At 47.6% G+C, this 2493-nt stretch overlaps 1 protein-coding gene across 1 annotated transcript in view; it reads left to right on the top strand.

Annotated features, from left to right (window-relative positions):
* Window positions 1-2183, top strand: part of LOC135821294 (E3 ubiquitin-protein ligase RNF19B-like) — a 6589-nt gene extending 4406 nt beyond the window's left edge. The window contains exons 4-5 of the mRNA XM_065334348.1: window positions 602-764; window positions 1142-2183. Of these exons, the coding sequence (XP_065190420.1) occupies window positions 602-764; window positions 1142-1420 (442 nt within the window). The 3' untranslated portion in view covers window positions 1421-2183. The remainder of the gene's footprint in view (window positions 1-601; window positions 765-1141) is intronic.
* The last annotated feature ends 310 nt before the right edge of the window (window positions 2184-2493 follow it).

Below are 2493 nucleotides of genomic sequence, written 5' to 3'. Positions count from 1 at the left end.
ACAGAAAATCCTATTCGCTGCAACCATGTTATAAACTGGCAATCACTTTCTTACAAACTGCTCTGGGTCAATCGCCTAAATATAGCTATGAACGGGACAAGCTAAGTTGCTAATCACTTGCAAAAGTCCCGACATCGCGATGGTAGAGCCAAATAGCTCATGCTTCCAATGGAACATGGCTAACAGTAAATGTTGTTGATACACTTGCAAGTTTATTTCAAGTTAGGTCGTGCATCTATTCCGTCCACACCAGTCTAGAAAAAAACGTTTCAATTTCTACTTGGATAAGGGTAAGATTTGTGAAAACGTTCTCGGAGCCCTTCAGCATTGTCTTAAGATGGTTATAGTGCAATGAGTGCCAACGGCGGATCTAGCAATCTCTACATGCAGGGGGGGGGGGGGCAGTATAAACTCATGTGCATGGACACACATATGGTTGGTAGCAGTACATTTACGAAATTTAGGATCGCGGAAACCGTGGAACCTCTCCTGGATCCGCCCCTGCACACAGGGTTAAGGTGGCTATGGTGCAATGAGTGCACAGTCACGAACGCAAAATGTTTTTTGTTCTGTTTTTTTTTTATGGCTTTTGTCGACTCAGTGCCTCAGGATGCACGTACTTTGGATCGCGTACCTGGAGTCGACCGAGCACGGTAGCTGCACAGCTGCTGACAGTTGCCGGTGCACCTCTCGTCCTGGCCGCTGTGACCGTTGCCATACCACCACTTACGCTCATCTACTTTCCCGCCATCCTAGTGTATTTTGTAAGTGTGATACTACCTGAATAACGCACCATCCGACGGCCTAAACAAGTTATGATAATTATAACATCATTGTTTGAGGTGGTTTGTCTTGAATGATGTTATAGGCATGCCGAGCTATCTAATTATCTATCCGTCTGCCACTCTATCCTCATGTCTGTTTCTCTATATCTACTCAAACGTGTCTCTCCTTCCCCGTCTCGCTGTCTCTCTGACTCTCTCTCTCTCTCTCTCTCTCTCTCTCTCTCTCTCTCTCTCTCTCTCTCTCTCTCTCTCTCTCTCTCTCTCTCTCTCTCGTCTCTAGTTATCTCTCTACCTCACTTACCTGCATACCAATCTACGTGTATCTCTTCACCCGCACTTGTGCCCCGACTATCCAGGTATCTACATCAGGTGACAAGTCACCAGCGCGCAAGCGCCTGACCATCGTATGGTCTGCAGTGGCTGGTCTTCTCCTCTCTCCCATTGTGGCTGCACTTTGCATAGTACTTGCTATACCGCTTGGCCTTGTGTACGCCTACGGGTACATACCATACAAGATGTTCAAACGCCGGAAACCGTCACCGCATTGCTTCGGCATCGATGTCGATGACGCTGAGTTGTGTCTGTACACGACGGACGACCCGGAAAGCGATGCCAGGATGCTGTTCCCCCCATGATGTGCCGGAAACGCACTCCGGGATGCCCCCAAAGTTGATGACCCTGCCGACAGGAGCACCCGCCTGAATAAGAGGAGCGAGTTAATCTCCAAATGCCGTCATGCCAACAAGTTTAAACTCAGTAGGGTAACATGATGAACGACAAATACATGAGCCACGCCAGGCTGGGGGTGGCTGTTTTGCCCGTCAAGGGTCGGGGAAGTGGCGGTCGGGGCTGGGTTCCGTGGGGCGCGGGAATGGTGAGCACTCCCGAGGGCTCATGGCTCACGCACTTTGGCAGGTCTTAGCTTCTGCCGCCGGTTTTCCTATGCCTTGGCGGGTATGGTAGTTACCCCTTGGCCTGGCGTGAGTGTTTCCCACTACACACAATCCCCATCACCATTTTTACCACCCTAGGTCACAATGTCATGTGTCACAATGCAGCACAAATCTGTACTGATGTGTTGCCAGAGAATCGCGCTGTTCCTCTACCCAGGCTATGCTCTATACTCTCGACATCTTTTTCCTCTTATAATCACGCTGATTTTGTCACCCCTTTTCCTCCCGCTATTGAAATGTTGTACCTCCATCACCTCTGCCCTCTTCTCTCAAGACCCTCCGTATATATTCTAGTGATTGTTAGTCTTGGTCATAATGCTCAGCTGTGTGATGAGTGTTCTCACACATACCGGTAGCTCCGAGTAACAGCGGAAAGAGACTTGTTTGCTTCATTGCTGTGTATTATTTGTATCTATCCATCTACAAGTATCTCTCTCTCTCTCTCCTCTCTGTTGTTGTTGTTGTTGAAATTTTATTTTGTATCGCAGACAAAACGGGCAATGGTGCCCAATATTATGGTGGCGATAAAGTAATGGCCAAAAGCCAAGGATACAACAAGCAAGCCTCCACGAAAGAGAGAAAAACACAGATTGCAAATACTCAAAAAGAAAAAGAGAAAGGGAAAAAAAGGAAAAGAAGGAGAAGAAAACGTACAAGGGAAAAAGGAAAAAAAGAACAAAAGACAAACAAAACGAAAACAAAAAAGCACAGTTGAGTCACAGTTGGGTCACGACTCCAAGTCCAAGCCTAGATGC

This window comes from Sycon ciliatum, chromosome 7 (genome assembly GCF_964019385.1).
Source record: "Sycon ciliatum chromosome 7, ocSycCili1.1, whole genome shotgun sequence".
Lineage (NCBI taxonomy): Eukaryota > Metazoa > Porifera > Calcarea > Leucosolenida > Sycettidae > Sycon > Sycon ciliatum.
The sequence above is the reverse complement of the archived record's forward strand: the minus strand, read 5'-3'. Positions and strand labels throughout refer to the sequence as shown.